This window comes from Rattus norvegicus, chromosome X (assembly GCF_036323735.1).
Source record: "Rattus norvegicus strain BN/NHsdMcwi chromosome X, GRCr8, whole genome shotgun sequence".
NCBI lineage: Eukaryota > Metazoa > Chordata > Mammalia > Rodentia > Muridae > Rattus > Rattus norvegicus.
The window spans coordinates 111132138-111153210 of record NC_086039.1 but is presented as its reverse complement, the minus strand read 5'-3'; the positions used below and the strand labels follow the sequence as shown (position 1 = coordinate 111153210).

The following is a 21073-nucleotide window of genomic DNA, read 5'->3' as shown; positions in this document are numbered from 1 at the left end:
TTAAACCCCTGCTTGGATTTTGTTTGTTTCTATACATGTTTACCTAGGTGATTTTTCTCAAGTCCTGTTATCATGACAGGCAAAAAGGAAGCCAAAAGAATCTTGTCATTCTAATAGGTCAATCAGCTCCCTGAACTTGGGTGCGACAAAGGCATGGACCCCAGGCTCTGAAGACCTGTGATTGTTTGGCCTCTGCATTGATCTTCAACTGCCATCAAGGCCGAAACTGACTTTAAAAAATTTGCTAACCCTGCAATTCCTAGCTTCTCAGACAAAGCACCATGATCTGCAATCCTGAGACCTGCCCTCAGCACATCTGCATACTGAGACCTGCCCTCAGCACATCTGCATACTGAGACCTGCCCTCAGCACATCTGCATACTGAGACCTGCCCTCAGCACATCTGCATACTGAGACCTGCCCTCAGCACATCTGCATACTGAGACCTGCCCTCAGCACATCTGCATACTGAGACTACTCTGAGGGCCTGGTCAAAGACATTCCATGGGACTGAGGATTATCCAGTGCCTAAACCTTGTTTGCACGGTTCCTTTACAAACATTGATTTCATTGTGTGTTTTTGAAAACTAACTCATCATCGATAACCGTCCCTGTCACGTTGAGAGCTCTGATGATTTGCATTATGGGCTTGTCGGCTTTGCCAAATGTGTGTGGCATTTTGTGTCTCCATTCATTTGGAGTCTATACTGAGAAGAATAGTGTGTGATATAGGGAAGACATCTCCTTGGAGGCTAGATTCACTGCTAAGAGGAAAAGAAGGGAGCACAGAAAAGACAGTGTCTTAAGAACACAAGTGGGAATCCATCATCCCCATTACCCCATCAGAGAACCCCTCCACAGGAAGAGTCACCTACCAGCACCCATCCTGTGCCTTTTCTCTGCGAGTCAATTTGATTAAAGTGAAAACTCAATGATAATTTCGTGTCCACAATCCTCTATTGTTAACCCCAAATTCAAAGGGCTCTAAAACAGAAACTATGCCCTTGTCCAAAGCATGACTTGAATAGAGGTAAATATCACTTTATTTAGTTGACTTATGGGGAGTTTCTATGTATTTCCCACAAAAATGAAGTGTATTTCATTATGTGGGGTGCTGCCCCAGACCCCACTGGGAGTACATGGAAAACATCAATTATGTTGCCTTTCTAAAACACCCAAAAGCTGATTTCTGAACTACATTTAACTCTACTCATTTTGGATAAGGATTGTGTACTTGAAATTTTGATTCTGCAATTATTAGTTCCTCCCCACACCCTTGTCTGGCCCTCAGGAGCAGTCCAAGGAAGAACTGAACGAAGGTGGTGTTCTTCACATCAGACACAGCAGGAAGGTTACTCACCTTAGGCAAAGGACCAATTTGGACACTGCACAAAGACAGCATCAGGTCCACCAAAGCCTATACTTTGAAGCCACAGTACAAAGAGGATTCCGGGCCCCAACCACCTTTGGAAGGTTTCCAGTTCATCTGGAATACCCCCCCAGAGTCATGCCAGCAGCCTTCCTGGGCTTCTGAAATATCCAGACACTTTGCACCATGCCAAACAGAAAGTAAAAATGCAATAGAGGGCCTCAGAATGAATGAAGTCTTACTTTTCTGTGTCAGGAGCTTAGAGGGGACAGACACGTAAGTATTTGACTAGTTCTGTACAGCAGATGTTCAGGAACATACTATCAAGATGAAGCTTCCAGTTTCAATGCACTCCATTCTCCTATTATCCGACATCACTCGGAGATAGCTAGCTAATCTAGTCTTGATTCTACATGAGCTTGCCAACGTTTACTTTCACAGGGAGAAAACCTTCTAATTGACGTTCCAGCCTTTCTTTCCTTGTCTGTCTACACCTAGTACCAGGATAGGGGACTTTTTCTTTTTGACAAGCACTCTTTGAGTCAAATACAGTGAATACATTAGCAACAACAACAACAACAACAACAACAACAACAACAACAACATCCAAACCACAAAAATCTCAAAATTCAATGCATTCCATTTCTAGGAAACCCACAGCCTGCTTCATCCACTAGAAAGATTGCTGAAATTGAACCTCTGCTTAGTCAGGCTAAGGTCACATCTCCAATCACCCTTCTTCAATCATCCATTATAAAAATAACATTTTAACCGATTAGCCTAGCCTTGCCTTCACTGTCCTTGTCTCCTTCATTGGATGGTTCCAGACACCTCCAAATTTTTGACAGCATATGTTTTAGACTGCCAGATGGAAAGCTAAAGTATTCCTTGAGCTGCAAACAGAAGACACCTAGAAGTGCAAACACAAAAGATGAGAGATGAGAACAGATGCCAGCATATCTCAGCATTGACTCTCTAGCCATGTTCCAAACAGCTCAGCCCCTGAAGCAAGGAGCAAGCAAAATGGTGCTACAGAGAGCTAACGAATCCCAACACAGGCAGGGTCATGTTAGTTCACAGATGAAGAGACTAAGAAGCGTTTCTGATGAAACCCCAATTCAATGTACTTGCCACCTAGGCTCTTCCTCTATAGCCCTGCCCGTTCACTGCATTCACAGCACACATAGAACACCCCAATAGTTTTATGCCAGTGCTACCATACATTCATGAGATCTATTTTGATCACCATGAGATATCTCAAAACAAACCTGACAGGGCAGCCCACCACACAGATCCAGCAATGCCGACACAAGCTCATTTTAGCTCAAACTCATCTCAGCTCCAGGTCTGGTGGGTACATGTGATTCACAAACCTTTATTTATTTATTTATTTTGGTTCTTTTTTTTTTTTTTTTTGGAGCTGGGGACCGAACCCAGGGCCTTGAGCTTCCTAGGTAAGCGCTCTACCACTGAGCTAAATCCCCAGCCCCTTCACAAACCTTTATTAAACTGAAGTCTTTGTGGCTAGTCATTCCAAGAAAAAAAATGCCCAGATGCTATAAAAAAATAAAACAGTCTTAATTCCTTATGAAACACCCCCCATACAAGCCCAGCTCAGGAAACAGTACATTTAACTTTTACCAGTTACTGGTTGCTGTCTCAGTTCATCTTCTACGTCTTAACCACTATAGTTCTAAGTACCCACCCAAACCCCGGCTCCCCATCCTCTCAGCCATCATTTTTTTCTTACTCCCTATTCATCCTCCCGATTTTACCCCAAGTTTACCAAAGACCATCCTAAAGGAGCTACTGGACCAGTTACATACTGAAGGGACATGGTTCGACGACATCAAATAGACATTAAGAGTACGAGTCACAGAGACTGACATGTAGCCTAGCACACAAGCACTTAGGCCCTAGACCTCTAGCTCCAGTTTTCCTGGTTCCACTTCCAATGAAGACACAGGATTCCTGAGAAACACACGCACGTGGGTTCCTTTCCATAGGGAAGTGGGTAACACTCACATAGGGAAGATGAAATTCCCAGGTTGTGGAAAGTCTTTCCTGAAGCTCTACTCACTCCTGTCCATACCTTCGCGCCCTCATCACATCTCTCTGGACGACTGTGACAATCCTATGACCACCGCCATGTACAATATTACAAGAAGGATTTATCTAAAATGCCACTCTGCTGTGCCATTTGAAATCCTCCCTAGGCTGGCCCATTCCTAAAGAAAAGCACAGCAGACAAGAACATCTGTGCTCCACTCTCCATCTATCAATCATCCAAATATGCATTATGCCAACTGTATCCTGAACATGCTTCCGTGCTTCATTTCTTTGTTCATCTTTTAAAGTACGTTTTAAAATACAGACAGACCAACTATGTATATATATATTATATATATATATTATACTATGGCTATTTTTTTTATTAACTTGAGTATTTCTTATATACATTTCGAGTGTTATTCCCTTTCCCGGTTTCCGGGCAAACATCCCCCTCCCCCCTCCCCTTCCTTATGGGTGTTCCCCTCCCAACCCTCCCCCCATTGCCGCCCTCCCCCCATAGACTAGTTCACTGGGGGTTCAGTCTTAGCAGGACCCAGGGCTTCCCCTTCCACTGGTGCTCTTACTAGGATATTCATTGCTACCTATGGGGTCAGAGTCCAGGGTCAGTCCATGTATAGTCTTTAGGTAGTGGCTTAGTCCCTGGAAGCTCTGGTTGCTTGGCATTGTTGTACATATGGGGTCTCGAGCCCCTTCAAGCTCTTCCAGTCCTTTCTCTGATTCCTTCAACGGGGGTCCTATTCTCAGTTCAGTGGTTTGCTGCTGGCATTCGCCTCTGTATTTCCGTATTCTGGCTGTGTCTCTCAGGAGCGATCTACATCCGGCTCCTGTCGGTCTGCACTTCTTTGCTTCATCCATCTTGTCTAATTAGGTGGCTGTATATGTATGGGCCACATGTGGGGCAGGCTCTGAATGGGTGTTATACTATGGCTATTTTTGTCTGCATGTACATCTATGCACCACATAGATGCAGTGCTCAAAGAGGCCAGAAAAAAACAGCATTAGATTCCCAGGAGCTGGAGTTACAGACCGGTTGTTAGCCACCATGTGGGCGCTGGAAATTGAACCTGGGTCTTCTGCCAGAGCAGCAGTCAACTCTTAACTGCAAAGCCATCTCTCCAGCCCCATCTCCAGCCTAATCCTTAACAGCTTCATTGTACTTGATTATATGCTCATTCAATAACTTACCCAGTTCCTTTACCATTTCCTTATTCCAGTTACAGGAGGCTTTCTAGGCCCATGGAAATGGAACTAGTCAGTCCTCCCTAGCCATGTGGAGTTGCTTTCAAGACCCCCTCAGATCCCCACATCAGTGGATGTTCAACTCCATTATATAAAATACCATAGCATTTACATATTATCTATTTTTATTTTCCTACATATTTTAACAATCCCTAAATTACTTATAATGCCCAATATAATGTAAATGCTATTTAATAATCTATTAAACTACATCATTGGAGGGCTAATAATAAGAAAAAACTGTCACACACATTTTAAATACAAATGATCTTTGGTGTTTTTGTTGTTGTTTAACAAAAATACTTTTGTCCTGCACTTAAATTCTTAGATATGGAACCAAAGGATACAGACCAAGCAAACCACATATTCTTTAAGGCTTTAAATTTCATAATGGTAATCTGTGCTCTAAAAAAAGTTATTTGAATTGATAACCCCACAAGCACCAGGCATATATAAGACTGTGTTTTGGGCTGCATCCAGGTCAAATGGTAAACATTTTGAAAAGGGATAAGAAACTTAACTTTTTCTGTTTTTTTAACTTGTGTGTTTCAAACAACTTCTTTCTAACTTTAAAACTTCTTTCTACATGTTTATTGACTAGCTGTATTTTGAGAGGGTCACAAAAACTATATTATATTAATATATTATAGATATAATAATTATATCTATATCTATATTATATTAATAGCATTTAGAGCCAGGTGTAGCAGTAATCCCAGTAGATACTGGTGGATCAGAAGTTCAAGGACAGCCTTAGCTATAGATCTTTTCTCAAAAAAACAAAACACTTAATTCAAACTACACAAATTTTTATTGTAAACATTTTCCCCTGTAACAACTCTCCCTATGTTAATTTCTTGATGCACACAAGCTTCCTTTTAAATCACTATGGGAGCAGCTATATATACTGTGTCCTTTATGGCTTCTATCTCTGATATAATACTTTGAAAAACCTTTTGCACCACTGGGGTTATGACTCACCTATTTTTTTCCTAATATTTTTAGTTTTAATTGTAATTTTTAAATCTACAATGCTAGCCAGTTGTGGTAGCTCACTACTGTAATCTCAGGGTGGGGAGACATGGAGATAGACCGATGAGTTCCAGGCAGGCCAGTCTAGATGCGTAGTGAACTCGAAGTCAGTGTGGACTGTAGGGGAAGCTGGTGGTTTCAATAAGAGTTCTCCATAGTCCCAGACATCTGAACCCTTGGTCTCAACTGGCACCACTGAGATTTGCAAGGCATGGCCTTGCTGGAGGAAGTATGTCACAGGGCTTTGAGAGTTAAAAAAAACCTCACCTACTGCCAGCTCTCTATCTCTGCTTCCTGCTTATGATTCAAGATGTAAGCCCTCAGTTTCCCTTGCCTGCTACCACCTTTGACATGAAAGACTCTTAGCCCCTATGGAACCATAAACCCAAATTCTTTCTTCCATGAATTACCTTGGTCCCGGTGTTTTATCACAGCAACAGAAGAGGAAATAACACAAAAAGATTGTCCCAAATCAATCAATTGATCAATCTGCAACACCAGGAAACTGCCCTTGGTAGTCCTACACATTCTCCCGGAATGGTCTTCCAGGAAACCTTTCCGTCTTGTGACTATTTTTAATATACTATACAAATGCAGACTTCACACCATTTCCCCTGGGAAACTCCCATATAACATACCCATGGTTAAAGGCCCAGTCCTCACACCAGCCCTCCCAGTTTACCTTTCTAAGAATTTAGTATTTTTTTTGTCAGCGTAAGAAGCTTACAAAGAAATTTCCCTCAACAATTGGATACATGGGAATAAGCGCGCCTAAGAACAAATAAGTGTAAAATTAGAGACTTGAAGGACAAGACTGTAACCTGCTTTGAGTGATATCTAAAAAATTATCAAGGTTGGCTGGCCAACCATAGGAGTGTGAAGCAAGAAGAGGTGCAAAGGCATGTTTAGTAATCTCCATACTCAAACAATAGCCATGCCCAGGTTCCTAAACAATCCACCCAGAATAAAATCCCGGGTATTTCTTATTTGTTTCTTTACAGGATCACACAAATAGGCCAGGTTAGTCTCTAACTCACAATCCTCCTGCCTCAGCCTCCTGAATGCTGGGATTCCAGGCATGCACTTCCTTGTACTACTTGTGTACAGGTTTTCTGGTCAAGGCAGATTTGGGTCAGTACGCTGATTCTGACATTCACTAATGCTGTGGCCTAAGAAAAGAGAGAAGAGAATTTTTTTATCTGTAAAATGGGACTGAAAATAGGAACTATGTCTTACAAGGACTCACAGAGGATCAAATACAATAAAACAAGTAAATGTACTTGGCACAATGCCTAGCAGTGAACCCGCCCTAAATGTTTAGAAGCTTTACATCTGATTTCTATGGAAAAATCCTTTCCTAGGGTGAACTACACCTGAATCATCTTATCACTCTATGCATTTGTTCTCAACTGCTCACATTAATAATATTCTGGTGTAGGACTTGGCTTCCCTTGTCCAGCTGCCTAAAGGGAAAAACTACTTAACCATATAACTTGAAGCCCCTCATCTGTGAAATGGAGATTACAATAGTACTATCTCACAGAGTAGGCATCATAATTGAATGTTGGATTACAGAGTTACATGGATGGTGTAAAGTAACTTCAGTGTGACCTATGGAGATTATCATCCTCACTGGATATCCCTTTCCCTTGTCCTTGTACTGTGAATTTCTCCAATGTGCATGGCAAGTCCATGCCATCTCCAGTAACTCCAGACACTGCTCATACCCCTCTACTCCAACAGCCTGTTATTAGATTCATTTAATTTGGGATATTAAATGGCTCTTTATTGCCACACACAGTTGCAGATAAATTGAAAACTAGGATCTGGTTATTAATGCTTCCTTCTAGTAATAAGCCACTGAACAAGGCCAGAGCAGTATAATCAAGGCTATCACCAGTGTGGCTTCCTGGTGATGCTGTGCTGGTATTTTCTACGGAACCTCCATTTCTGCATCTCTAAAGGGAAAGAATTATGGCATGTAGTTGTCCTGTCACAGCTTCAACTGCTGTTTTCATGTGGATACCAAATTCTTCCTGGAGATTTCCATGTAGATGGTATACAGACACATCCGATGTGGCATTCCTAAATCTGAACTCGTTATCTTCCTTCCCTGCCTTTTCAATTTTTAAAAATATGAGAGGTGGTCTCATCCTTCCATATGTTAGGTTTCGCACTAAGGAAAGTAGAAGAAACGAGAGAAACCTAAGACTGCCAATACCCAACACTGCAGCCATAATTGCTGTAGGCAAGAAGCACTGAAAGACACAGTAGTTAATAAGAAAACTGATAGCGTTTCTAAAATGGTCATTTACCCTGGGAAAACATGACAGAAACCATCCTAATCAGGAATCCAATCTAGCATCACATTATCAAGACATGTCATCATAGGCCTCTTGTGACAGAGAGAGAATATGTCATGTTGGTAAGAAGCTGACTCAAATCACCTAATCCCAGTCAAAACACAAAGAACTTCTCCACAGAAACTGACCAGTACTCTTCAAAACTCCCAGGATCACAAAAGAGAATGCGAGATTGTTGAGGCTTAGAAGAGACTGAAATGACAGGACCACTGGGGATGATGTGAGACTCTAGACTGGATCCTGAAGAAGCAAAAGGAGGTTCATGGAAAAACTGGTGAGACCTGAACAGAGCGTACAGCTTCGTTAAAAATACTATGCTAATGCTAAGTGTTGACATTGCACTATAAATTACACAGGATGCTAACACTTGGAGGAGCGGGTGGCAGGTGTACAGGACGCCTAGCCAGTATATTTGCAAGTGTGCTATAAATCATAATCATTTTAAGAAACGAGGGCTGATGTTGTATGCCTTTGATCCCAGCACTTGCGACACAGAAGCAGATGGATCTCTGGGAATTCTAGGTCGGCCTAGTGAGTTCTGATACACTTAGAGTCTTACAAAAAAGAGAGACCCTGTCTTTAAAAAAGAAAGGAGGGGGGAGAAAAAAGAAAGAAAGGAGAAGAGAGGAGAGGAAAGGAAAGGAGGGGAGAGAAGGGGAAGAAGGGGGAAGGAAAGGGGAAAAGGATCTGGGAGCCAATCAATCAGCTTCTCTACAAACCTCAGAGCTATTCTGATGTCTCCTATTCTCAAATGTAGCCACTCCCTGAGGCTTGGCATCTTGCCCCTTCACCTTTTTAGTGGGTCTGGAGTCCATCCTCAATCTTTTCCTACTTTGGTCCCCATCACTTACTTAACCTGCTATGTGATTTTTCCTTACTAGTCTCCAGATGTCCACCATCTGTTCCTCTTTACCCAAGTTCGAAGTACTGTCATATTTCTACTATTGAAACATTGTCTGGTCACATTATACTCCTTAGGAATTTCTGATGACAGATTTGCTGCAGTCCACATCACAATCCCAGGGACTATAGAGAGTGACAGGCTGATGCTCAAGTCCACATGACAATACTAGCCAAAACAGTGTGTAAAATAAGAGCAAGTAAAACTCACCGTGCCCAGCTACAAAACTCCAACCAAAGCAACAGGAACCAAAGATGTGTGGTCTGGACATCAAGGCTAGACATACAGATGACGGACAGAATTGAGAATCTAAAAGTAAACCCTTACAATTGATTACGATGGGACTGAAAAGGCCATTTAAAGGTAGAGAGAATGTAGCCAATGATCACGTATCACTCTATCCACATGCAAAACCATGTCTTACCACTGGCAGTGGGTTACCTGAAAATCAAAGAAGCAGCTGCGAGAAGTGCGTTGGATTTGACAATGATGGCATCTCTATGATATGATATGACATCAAAACACAAGCATCAGGAAAAAGGTCCCCTGGCTGAGGCGCTATTGGCACTAAGTTGACCGTGTTCTATTGGATAGCCCCCACACCCAGGTGCATATGGACAGCGTTAGTTGGACGAAGTGGGTCATTTTTTAAGCCAGGCTTGGTGGCGCTTACCTTTAATCCCAGCCTTCAGAAGACAGACACAAGGGGATATATGAATTTGATGCTAGCCTGGTCTACATAGTGAGTTCTTTGCCAGCCAGAGAAAACAACAATGAGACCTTGTCTCAAACAAAAAAGATGCTAAATGGGGAAAGACACTTGCAGATCTGGAAGGAGCTGTAGGTATGAGTGGGAAAGTGAATATGACCAAATACACTGAATACATAGAGGAATGTGAATAAACATATGAATTTTTCTCTTTTTAAGATTTTATTTGAAATTATGTGGTAGGAAGGGGTATGTGCATGTAAATACAGGTGTTCCCAATGGCCAGAGACATCAGCTCCCCTGGAGCTGGAGTTACAGGTAGTTGTGCCCCACCTGACACAGGTGCTGGGAATTGAACTCAGGTCTTCTACAAAAAAAAAATGCATTCTTAACCACTCAGCCATCTCTTCAGCTCCAATTAAAAAAAAAAACTCCCCCGCCCCTCTGTGTGTGTGTGTGTGTGTGTGTGTGTGTGTGTGTGTGTGTGTGTGTGTGTATGCACCACATGTGTGCCTATGACCATAGAGATTCCAGAAGAGGACATTTGATTTCCTGGAACTAGAGTCATGGATGGTTGCGAGTGGCTATGATGCCGCAGGTCATGTATGTGACAATGATGAAGTACCCAGGTCTATAAAGATCTGCTGACAAAACTAAAAGTCTGAGTCCAACCCCTGGGACATAAATGCTTGAAGAAGACAACTGAGTAGAGCAAGTTGTCCTCCAATCTCCACACGTGTGTATGCATATGCAAATACACATAAATAAGTATAATAATTTTAAAAGACAACCTAATTTTTAAAAGTAAGCTAAGAGTTCAGCATAGTGGTACAGTATCTATAATTCTAGCACCACAGAACTGCAAGTTTGAGGTCAACGGGGATAACAGTGGGACTATGTACTGTAAAATAAAATGCAGAAAGAAGACAAATCCATAGAGAGTATATGCTAAATATTTGAATAGACATTACTCCAAAGAAATTATATAAATGGTCCATATGTATACAAAAAGATGTTCAACGTCACTAGACATCAGAGAAATACAAATCAAACCCACAATGAAACAGCACTACGGACAACAGCATAGGTACAGTAAAGAAGACTCCCAGCACCAAGAAGCTGGCCCAGTACACAAGTCCCTTGCAAGTATGAGGAACTGTATTCCGATCCCTGGGGCCTATATTAACTTGGATGCAGGAGTATGCATCTGTAACCCCAGCACGCATACAACAAGATGGGGACTAGAAACAGGACAATGTATAAAAGGTGGTAAGCCAGCTAACCCAGTGTATGCTGCACGGGACAAGAAGTTCTGCCTCAAACAGAGTGGAAAGCAAGGAATGACACTCATGTTTGTCCACCGACCGCCAAATAGGCCCAGTGGCACCTGCACACACCTGCATTCACATGCACATACACTCATTCACATAAATAAGCAGACACACACACATGCACACTACACACATGCACACAGGCCCACACACATCATATAGGTTTTTAAAATGACAGTTATCAGTATTCAACAGAATGTGGAAAAATCGAGGCCTCCTATACTATTAGTGGGGATATAATCAGTGTGGCCATTTTAGAAAACAGCTTGACAATTTCCCAAGAGGTTAAACATGGTTATCATATACATGACCCAACAATTCTACTTCTTTCTTAATTTTGTTCTATTATTTTATGTGTATGGGCATTTTGTCTCCATGTATGTCTGTGCACCACAGGCATGTGTACCAGGAAGGCCAGAAGACGGCACCAAATCCTCTGGAACTGTAGCTACAGATGATTGTGAGTCTCCAAGTGGGTGCGGGTACTTGAACCTGGGTCCCCTGGAAAAGTAGCCAGTGCTCTTACTCTCTGAACTGCTTTGCCAGGCCCTAATCCTACTTCTACACCCAAGAGAAAGGAGAACATATGCCCACCCAAAGTCTAATACATAGAGGTTAAAATATCATTATTCATAATAGCCAAAAGGGATGATTCATTACAATGCTCATCACTGAATAAAAAGATACACAAAATATACACAACCATACCAGACAATATTGCATTGGCTTAAAACGAATGAAGTCTAACTTATACTCTACAACATTAATGAACCTTAACAATGTCATACCAAGGTCTAGGGGTGAGGCACAATGAAAGGGCTCTTTGCCCAGCATGAATGAGACGACATTTGATCCTCAGCACTGCAAAAAGAAAAACCATGTAATCTCTCTCTCTCTCTCTCTCTCTCTCTCTCTCTCTCTCTCACACACACACACACACACACACACACAATGAAAAACCCCACAAAAAGACATGTTATAACTTTTATTTATATGAAATGTCAAAAACAGGCAAATCTATAGATAAAAAGCACTTTGGGGCCACTGGAGATGGTCCAGGAAGGACAGGTAGGGGGGTTGAGAGCTAATCACATGGAATTTCTTTGGCAAGTTCATGAAAACATTCTCAAACATGTTATACAATGATGGTTACATATCCATATGAACATACTGAAAACCACTGAACTGTGGACCTTACTTAGCTATTCATTCACTTATATCTATTTCAGTAGGGTCCCACTCTTGTGCCCCAGGCAGGTAGTGAGCTCTCAATTCTCCCGCCTCAGTCTTCCAAGTGTTGAGATTGCAGGCACACACCACAGCCACAGTGAACTCAAAGATATGCTTCAAATGCGTGCTTTATCGAGTGTGTGAATAGATCTCAATAAAGCTGCCTTTAAAACCCACACATTTTGAAGAGCTGCTCTGTAGTTGGTGAAGAGAGCCAAAGGCTTCCATTAGCAATCAAGTTACCCCCTTCATCACTTGACCCTCCACAACATTTATTGCTCCCCACTTCTTTCACATGCATTCCTATATAGCCAAGATACACCATTTATCAGTACTCATTTACCTCCAACCTCCATAGTTCCCTCCACTACCCTCCCACCCAGGGGGATTCTCTTCCTTACCTATCCTTATAAGTTCTGACCCAGCTTCCTTGACAAGGCCCAGAGCCAAAGCTCTCTTATGCCAGCCCTTGCCCACACTTCAACACTTCTTATATAGTGAGCCCTCAAACATTATTTGCTGCACAAAAGAAAGGTAAATATACCTTCCATTTAGTGACTGCCTCTGCCACCACCACCACAGCTATTCTCATTCTCTCTCTCTCTCCCTCCCTCCCTCCCTCCCTCCCTCCCTCCCTCTCTCCCTCCCCCTAACCTGTTACAGCAGCAGCTTTTTGTTTCAGATCTCATGGGAACATTTCTGAGTCATACCACCCTATATTTCTCCCTCAGACCACACCCTCGATGAAGTCAGCATTAATACATTAATTCTTTATGCCGGGATCGCCGCGTATAGTTGTGTAGGTTGTACACTGCACAACCCTAGTGGCGCCATTCAATTATAGTCTATGTGAATGGCACCCCCTCCTAGGGTTGTGCAGTGCATAGCCATTCCTGGAGGCCCTTCGTGGAAACACACCTGGAATTTGGAATAAAGCCAAAAAAAAAAAAAAAACAACAAAGCATCTGAGGAGAAAAATGATGATCACAATATCATTTCTAAATTCTGTCATGAAGATAAGCTGTAAGTTGTGGTACAAACCTGCGAGCCCAGCACTCGGGAGGCTGAGACAAGAGACTCAGGAGCACCAGACCAGCCTGTACTATACATGGAGATCCACCAGCTTGGACAATACAGTGAAACCCTGTTCAAAAAACAAAAGAAGACATGGCAACCAAACTCCTGAAGAACGGATGGATAGTACAGTTTATATGTGGAATCGGAAAACAAAAATGCCCCCAAAATTGTTATTGATGTCTCTGCAGCAATGGAGAAAGCAAAACACATTCAGGTCATACAACAAAAGCATGATTGACAAACAAAGAGAGACTATTCTCCATAGCCTACTTGTCACTAACTGTGCTTTCCCATGGGGCTGATGAAGTGATTTGAGATTAGAAAACAAGCTACTCTGAAATTAGGCTAAAGGAGTCTTGCCATCTGAAATGGCTAAGCCAGCGTTACCATCTGCGTGCAGATCTGTCTCGGCATCAACCCCATCTATGGGCCATAGGGTTTATTTATTGCTCAGTCCCTGAGAAGTCAACATGCTGTGGAAGGTGATTAAAAGTGGCACTCTGAGTCCAAAAACCAATTTTCAGAGTTAGAACGTATGTCAAGTCCACCGAAGCACAGAGATTCTCAAGCGCGGCTGGAAGAACCAACTTGAGCCCTAACCTCGCTCTTCTATGCTGTATACAATACGGAGAGATTCTTGAAATGGACAACCACAGAGGGCTGGAGATAATTGTCCTAATGACAGACAGCCTGGTGGACATCAAATCATGTTAGATATTGTCACCACTCCAGATCACTTCAGATCCCCACTTCTGTATGCTCTCCATCTTGCTCATTTCATTGTACTTCCTCTTGAAGGGTTTTTTTTTTTTTTTGCATACCCATCCAAATTTCTCGTTCTTTCTCCCAAATCCATTTATAAGAATTGGTACTGACCACAAGAGCAGTTGCCAGATCATTCTAAGAGCCACCAGTAAAGCCCTGAAATTGCCCAAAACTGCCCAAATCCCAGAGATGGTGTTTTTCTCCTGTTGTGATAGATTTTAGTTCAAAAGTGAGACACAGTAACAAATCAAATGCAACAATGCAACACAGTAATTATAATACAATGAACATGGACAAATGAGATCTGTCACACATGAGACTGTCACATTCAATCTGATAACTGGGATGGCTACTAAATGACTATCTGTCAGATAGCATACACAGCCTACAGACACTGGACAAATTGCATTATTGGTGTCCTGAGCAGTACAAAGCAGAAAGCATTTCACACCTCAGAATGGTACACAATTTAAAAATGTATGAATTATTCATTTCTGGAGTTTTCATTTAATATTTTTGGATCACAGTGGACTGAAGGTGATTAAACCTGCAGAAGGAGAAGATGCATGCAAAGAAAAACTGTAAAGTTTGCTATTGTAAGGTTGTCGTTAGTAACATTACCAAGCACTTTATATGTGCCTGATATGAGAACTAGAATGTTACATGTACTACTTTGTGTATTCCTCAGAGCAATCATGTTCTATATTTAACTCCTCCACGCAACCCTGACCCAGTCGACACATGGGGACAACTGAGGTATAACAGAGAAACTTCCCTAAGAACATACCAGTAAGAGTCAAAAAGCTAGTTCATTTGTCGTGTCTATAGCTCTCTTGAAAAGATAAAACAGTTAAATTGGGTGTGGTATTGCTCATCTGCAATCTGTAACCCCAGAATTTGGGAGATGGAGGTATTAGTAGGCATAAAAGTAGAGGAAATCTACTTTAATTCTTCTTCAAGAGTACTCCTTCCATTGGTCATAAAAAGCTTGAGGATTGTTTCTGATTACAAGGAATGCTGCACGTAAGCAGAAACTGCCAGGGGCGGGGCTTAGGGGAAAGGGTTAGTCAGCTAGGGCCTCTGTTTTAGCTCTTCCAGAAGTCTGGCTGGCTCAGGCTTTGTCTTCTCCCTCCTAGCCCGCTGCAGTTGTCGACTGATGATGGAAGCCAGATGTGACCAGAAAGTTCCACCACCTTTCCAACATCACTTCAGTGTCTCTGGAGGAGCTCTTTCTTGCCATGATTTTTTTTCCTTGAATGATAACCTTAACTTAACATGTTCAAAGGTATATGTATTAATCTGTGCATATGTAAGAATGCACCCTCCTCAAGGTGCCTCCCCACTATCAATCCCTCATATTTTCTTTGATGGAGGAGAGCACGGCATCTTTGGAAGCTGTGAAATAAAAATCAGCACGATATAAAAATGCTTCTTTCCCCTTAGATGTGCAGGCTATGATTTTTGGTATTATGCTTTGAGGTGTGAGGCTACTGTGTTCACTTAAGGAGGGACTAAGAGTAGAAGGATGTTCAAGGTCAACCTTGGCTCCTCAGGAAGTTTGAAGTCTTCCCTGGCGACATGACATCCTGTCTCAAAAGAACCAGACCTTATCCCCAAAGCTACCTAATTGCACAGGTAGTGCTTTTAGACATTACTATTTCCTGTCTCCACCATAAAGTAACTTGATAGGTTCTCCATAGTACTGACAACAGTGGCAGGCAAGAAGAGAACAACACCTCTGCCAGAGCACAACCAGGGATGCAATTTGAAAGAGGATGGAGAACTGGCTCTTCTAGGGAGTGTAGGGAGTCCTCCTCATCTGACCCACTTGAGAAATACCATGCTGACACCTGGACCTCAATCCCAGAAAAATATTTAGAACAAAATGACCTGGATGCCTTGGAACTTCAAGAGAGTTCTGAAGTAACCAAGGCTACGCCAATCTGTAGGAGAGATGGACGGTGTCCAGTCCCCCTGTAGGAAGGTGACCAACTGGGTCAGGGTCACGGGCACATGAACCAGTACATTTTCAGAGTTCTGCCAACAAGGATCTAGCTATGATTACGTGCAACATTGGTGAAGGGTCCATTTTTGTTTTGCTTTGTTATTGTGTGTGTGTGTGTGTGTGTGTGTGTGTGTGTGCGCGCGCGCGCGCACGTGCACGCGCACGTGCACGCGCACATGTGGATATCTGCAGGGGCTATAGATTTGTGTCACCACCCCTGGAAGGTGCTAGAGTTAGAAACTCCACTTGGTAAGGTTTTGGGCATTCTAGGCAAGCAGTCTACTAACTAATTTCCATTCCCAAACCCAAGGCCAGGTTGTTTCTACCTTTGAAAATAGAGATACGAGTTTTAGGATTTTGATCAGTGGTAGATTTCTTGCCTAGAAAATGTAAGACTGGGTTTGGTCCCCAGCACTGGAGAAAAAAAAACATTAAAACCACCTACCACGGAACTGGAGAGATGGCTCAATGGTTATTTAAAAGCACTTAACTGCTCATGCGGAGGACCCAGGTTCAGTTCTCAGCACCTGCAACAGGTGGTTCATGATTGCCTGTAATGGCAGCTCCAGGAAATTTAACACCTCTCTTCTGGACTCCACAAGCACCTACACTCATGTGCACACAATACACACACACACACACACACACACACACACACACACACGCACTACACACACACATACACACACACACACACACACACACACGCACTACACACACACATACACACAATACACACACACATGCATACACACAAAATTAAAAATAAGACAATCTTTTTACAAGAATTTCTATCACATGTGGCACTCCTAAGGAACAAAGCAAGAGGGGACAAGATAGCCCATTAGCTGAAGCAGTTTGTGTTCTAGGTACAAAAGAGATTCAGAGCATAGCTCCTGTCTCCAGAAAGCCTAGAGAATGCCCAGCAAAGGGCTTTCACTCTGGAGTAAGTAACACAACCAACAATGACAAAGCTTCTTGATTAATTAACCTACCTTCCTGCAACTCATTCTGATGGGTATCTGTTAGAAAAGAAGGTGGGACTTTCTAGCCAGAATAAGTTAGCCATAGTGGGAATTTACCTTTGCCTTAGTGGCTTTGGTGCCAACCTCCCATCCAGACCTCTGATTCAACGAACTAGGGAAAGAACTCAGGAAATAGTTCAGTAGGTAAAAGGCTTGCCAGAAAAATTGGAATAAGAGGTGGTGGGTTTGGATCAGTAGTAGAGGCCTTGCCTACCAGCTACAAGGCCGAGTTGGACCCAAGCATCAAAAGCCAATCAAATAAACATATTACAAGCACTACCCAATATTGAAGCAGTTTGTGTTACGGGCACATACAGAGACACAGGACACCGCTCTTGTGGGCAAGAAACTCACTACAGATAGATTTCATGCCCTGATGCCAAGCAGGATTCACCTCCAACTTAATTACTGAGGGGCACAGAAGAGTGGGGAAATTCCTGGAGCTTGACGGACAGCCAATCTAACCAATCAATGGGCTTGAGGTTTAATGAGTTCTTGTCTCCATACAAATGCATTCACATAGCTGCATGCACACGAATATGCAGACACACAAATGGTTGGCAAGGGGGAATGAGAAGAGTTGAATCGAAGATGAGACCAAGTTCTGGGCAAACCATTCCAAGCAATACTCTCTGTTTCGGGATATTTGATCACACTGTGAACCCTGAGATTATGTTATTTACTGAAAAAAAAGTTTCTAGTTGTGGTATGGTTTGGTCCATAGCACACACCTTTAATCTCTCTGGATGGAATACAAACACACCCTTAGTACACACTTTGCATCTCAAACCATAAAGGTAAAGTTAGTTTTAGAAGAAAGCAGTCCTGTTTGAAAGTGATGTCTAATTGAGTGGCAGATAAAGTGATGAATAAGAGAAAGATCTGACAGGAATAGGATATACCCAGGAGAAGAGAGGTGAAAGAGGGAAGGAACAACACAGAGGGAGAAAGTAAGAGTAGGCAGTTTTACTGGGAGAGTTTTAGAGAGACAGGTTAAAGAGAGACACGCTAGTCACAGGTAAAGATAGAACAAGCCAGAGAATGAGAAGGACCAGATTAGAAGAGATTGCCAGAATTAGTATGAGGTAAAACAGAGCATTTCAGAAGAGGTCAAGAGAGAGAAGTCATATTGAATCAGTCGACTTGAAGAGGAGTTTGAGTCAGAACAGTTGGGTTGAAACAGACAGCAAGAGCTCAGAAATAACAACAAATGGTGAACTTATTTGCCAGTAAGTCTCAGAGGCTGAAAACGTTCTAGGCCTGGATAAGATTATAGGCATAGAAGCGTCTAGGAGTAGTACTAGGCCTAGGTTAGCAGACTGACCTTTGGAGACAACAATTACTACAGAAGAATCAATTACTACAGGAGAATAAAAGTTACACTTAACAACTCTCTTTCAAGCAACTGGAATGATTTTTTTAATCCCTGACATTGTCATAAACTGCTATTAGAGTTCAGATGCCATGGCTGCTGGGTCCCTGGATATTATGGAAGGGACGTTGCCTCTCTGTGGGTGCAGCAGTACATGCGTCAGCTCACATTGCACCTCTTTAACTTGTCAAACTTTAGGGGTCTTGTCTTCTTGTCTGATAACATTAAAGTACACAGCACTCATAGCTTGTAGGAGAAGCTGAGCTACAGTGGGCTCCTGTCTCAAAAAAATAATTCTCATATGTGACTCAAACTGCCTGGAACCCAGCTGTTAGGCTTGGCCGTGTAACTCAGTGAGGTTCTAAATCTTCTGTGAACATGAGAATTACCTCAGGAGTTTAATTTAAAAACAGCAATTCCTTGGGATTCACACCTCAACATCCTCCGCATCAATGGGGCCTGGATGCCAATATTTTAAAAGTACCCTCAGTAACTTCCATTTTGCAATCACTGTCCACCACTCCTTAGAAATAAAGCAGTCCAATGCCTTCAGAGAAAGAAAGAGGCCTAGGGTAGTCTTGGAGAGAGGAAGTAGATATTAAGTCTCACCTAAGTTAGCTGAGGAGGTATGGATAGTTGTTGGAGAGGGAGAGAACTCTCCAGTGAAAGGCCAAACGTCTAAGAGTATATGCGTGGGCAGCACAAATTGTATTTACTAGATTGAAAAAATAAAAAACAAAACAAAACACTAAACAAAAGAGGACACAAACTTAGATAAGGAAAAAAGTGGGGGTGGATATAGAAAGACGTAAAGATGACAAAATCCAATGTACAAAACTTCTTAAAGCCTAATAAAAATGAAAGAAATTAACATTAAAAAAGAAATCTTTAGGCAAGCTTTTCCCCTCAAAGGCAGGTCTGTAATCAAGACAATAAGCAAGGAGCACAATGATATATCTTCTGTGATTTGCAACCAACGGTAGCAGAAAACAAAAGCGATATAAAAAAAAAAATCGTTGCAGAAAAATGGGAAGGAAACCAGAGAACAAAGAGGTCCTGGAAGAGAAAGCGCTCCAGCGTTAGGCGAGCACAGCTCTATCCCACAAAGCAAACTGTCATCTCCACATAGATGTCCAACGGGTCTAAAGCAATCAGAAGTAGCTCCTTAAAACCTTAAAGCTTTCTTACTGATCGAACTTATTTTTTAAAAAATATATCAATACTAGCTTTTACCCCTTAGTCCTACTCACTCTTCCCTTCATGCTCCTGACCCAATTGTGACACAAGATGACAATGAAACATGAAAGCCACATGGGCTTGAGTCTTGAAAAGGATTCTTCCTCTGGCTGTCCTCTGACCCTGCAGCTTGGGATGAAAGAGCTGGGTACGCTGCAAATTGAAAACTGGGGACGTGGCCTTTTCTTCTCTCTTCTTCTCTTCCTCCTCCTTCTCCTCCTCTTTCTTTCCCTTCTTTATTTTCTCCCAGGCAGGGTCTATTCTAGAAAGCAGACATCAAAAGGAAAATCTCAGCAGGGAGGGGCTGAAATTGGATGAAATGTGATGAGGCATTTAAAAAAAAAAAAGAAACGAGGAGCTTTTTGTATCAGAAGGGGTCCTTCTGAAAACTACCTCAAATTATAGCACTTTCCACATTTGCTTCACAACGGGTAGCTTCACATTGTACCCAACACTGGATCACATTTTGCAGTGCTATGAGAAGAAAGTGAGACGGATGCAAAGGGACCGGAATTTGGTGGTTTAACAGCTGCACAAGAGAAGGGAATAGGTGAGTCTAAGAGAAGCTCCTTTAGATTCCCTCTGTCCCTTCAATGCTGGCAGACTCATGAGAGTTTCTTCAGGATGCCATTACGGAAGGAGCACAGAAGCAAGTCTGTGGTAGAGTAAACTGCTGCCGGTCTGAAGGTGCACACAGATATGTACTGCTAATGATGCAGCTGGAGGGATAGATGGTTCTCTCCTTTATTGTGCGATTGGACAACCTAGCCATAAGTGAGACCAGAGAAAAGGATGCTGGTGGCACTCACAAGCCCTTAACCTTGGCTTTGGGACTTAAGAACTTTTTCTTTGCATCTCTGCCAAACAGTTTCTTCACTGCAGGGAGAAAAGACAGTATGTGTGAAATTCCTGGTGTGGATCTTACTGCAAACCAGGTGGAGATGTGAACTATCTCCCCAGGAAGTGCAAACCAGCCACAGGAGGCCAACTGTCAATCCCCAGCCTATAAACACAACATGGCCCTCTCCTTTTCTTCTAGGGGCTGCTGATATTTTCTCTCTTCAAATGGATCTTCCTCATAAATGCCTTTGCACTCTCCAAAGGTCATCCATTAGGCTTTGTGCTGTCTACTGACAAATTCTATTCTGCACATGGCCAACTCTGAAAACCCACGGTGAGAAAACAAACAAGATTTGGCAGCAAGCATTCAAGGCACCGGCTGAGTATGCCTTAGCTAAAATGTAAGGGGCCACGAACAGTTCAGATGCCTGACTTTTTCAGATTCTGCCATAATTGCAGAGACATGAATAGATAAGCATTCCTAATTCTAAGCTTGGAAATCTGAC

General features: G+C 42.4%; 1 protein-coding gene and 1 non-coding gene across 10 annotated transcripts in view; both read right to left on the bottom strand.

The window, feature by feature from the left end:
* Tmem164 (transmembrane protein 164) overlaps positions 1 to 21073 on the bottom strand; it is a 160590-nt gene that overhangs the window by 92209 nt on the left and 47308 nt on the right. The window contains exon 2 of one of the 9 annotated variants that reach the window (XM_039099938.2): positions 13289 to 13391. The exons of 7 other annotated variants lie outside the window; for them this stretch is intronic. In XM_039099938.2, the coding sequence (XP_038955866.1) occupies positions 13289 to 13357 (69 nt within the window). In that variant the 5' untranslated portion in view covers positions 13358 to 13391. Of the gene's footprint in view, positions 1 to 13288; positions 13392 to 17588; positions 19990 to 21073 lie in introns of those variants that run through there. One more of the 9 variants, XM_063280174.1, reaches the window with a different exon arrangement.
* Positions 13052 to 13132, bottom strand: Mir652 (microRNA 652). The gene has a single exon (NR_032300.1). It is a non-coding gene; the product is annotated as a microRNA 652 (primary transcript).